At 40.4% G+C, this 710-nt stretch overlaps 1 protein-coding gene across 1 annotated transcript; it reads left to right on the top strand.

Annotated features, from left to right (window-relative positions):
- Window positions 1-710, top strand: spink4 (serine peptidase inhibitor, Kazal type 4). The gene is made up of 4 exons (XM_079855417.1): window positions 1-99; window positions 240-271; window positions 392-504; window positions 595-710. The coding sequence occupies exons 1-4, from the start codon at window positions 51-53 to the stop codon at window positions 638-640; spliced, it is 240 nt and encodes a 79-aa protein (XP_079711543.1). The 5' UTR covers window positions 1-50; the 3' UTR covers window positions 641-710.

Here is a 710-nt window from a genome sequence, read left to right as displayed (position 1 = left end):
TGTCGTCATATAAAGTCATGTGAGTACGGTAGGGCTCATTCTCTGTCAATATGTCTATAGGAGTGCTTCTGTTCGGCTTGCTTCTGCTGATCCCTTCAGGTACAGTCAACATATAAAGCCTACACATATAAATACTACACTAATAACAGCCTAAGGCTGTGGGTGTGTAAAATATGAGTTAATGTCACTGCTCTGCATTCCGTAAAAATTCTGTATGTTAAAAAATGCAATTGTTTCAGGGGCGCAAGGATCAACTGGCTCAACCCGAAAGGTAGGGAGGATTTTTTACCTTGTAAATGCATGTAAAAGTTCATTTATCTTTTAGTGGTTAAAACTATTGTAATGCAGTGGTTTAATTAGTCTGCCACATGTGGATGTGTGTGTTTTGTAGCCCGTGTGCGCCGAGATGGCCGAGATACTGGCGTGTCCTATGAACCTTGCACCTGTGTGCGGCAGTGACGGAAACACCTACGGCAACGAGTGCTTGCTGTGTGTGGAAAGACTGTAGGTCACATACACAGACGTACACGCAGACAATTAGAGTAGATTATATATATTTTTATAATATGATTACATTTTTGTGTCCTTTTTTAGGAGAACCAAATCAGAAATTTTAATCACACGCGATGGAGACTGTTAAACTCCTGCAGAGCACACAGGATCATGAAGATTCGTGGTCAAAATAAAGCATCTGAAATATGCATTTCTTT

The sequence above is a fragment of the Squalius cephalus genome (assembly GCF_949319135.1).
Source record: "Squalius cephalus genome assembly, chromosome: 2".
NCBI classification, from domain to species: Eukaryota; Metazoa; Chordata; class Actinopteri; order Cypriniformes; family Leuciscidae; genus Squalius; species Squalius cephalus.
Note: the sequence above shows the minus strand (reverse complement) of the source record. Positions and strands in the feature narration are given on the sequence as shown.

Excerpts from the sequence above, each read along its gene's own strand:
- spink4 (XM_079855417.1), top strand. The coding sequence starts at position 51 with ATGTCTATAGGAGTGCTTCTGTTCGGCTTGCTTCTGCTGATCCCTTCA. Across the intron at positions 100-239 it reads GCTTCTGCTGATCCCTTCAG|GGGCGCAAGGATCAACTGGC; the intron begins GTACAGTCAACA and ends CAATTGTTTCAG. Across the intron at positions 272-391 it reads CAACTGGCTCAACCCGAAAG|CCCGTGTGCGCCGAGATGGC; the intron begins GTAGGGAGGATT and ends TGTGTTTTGTAG.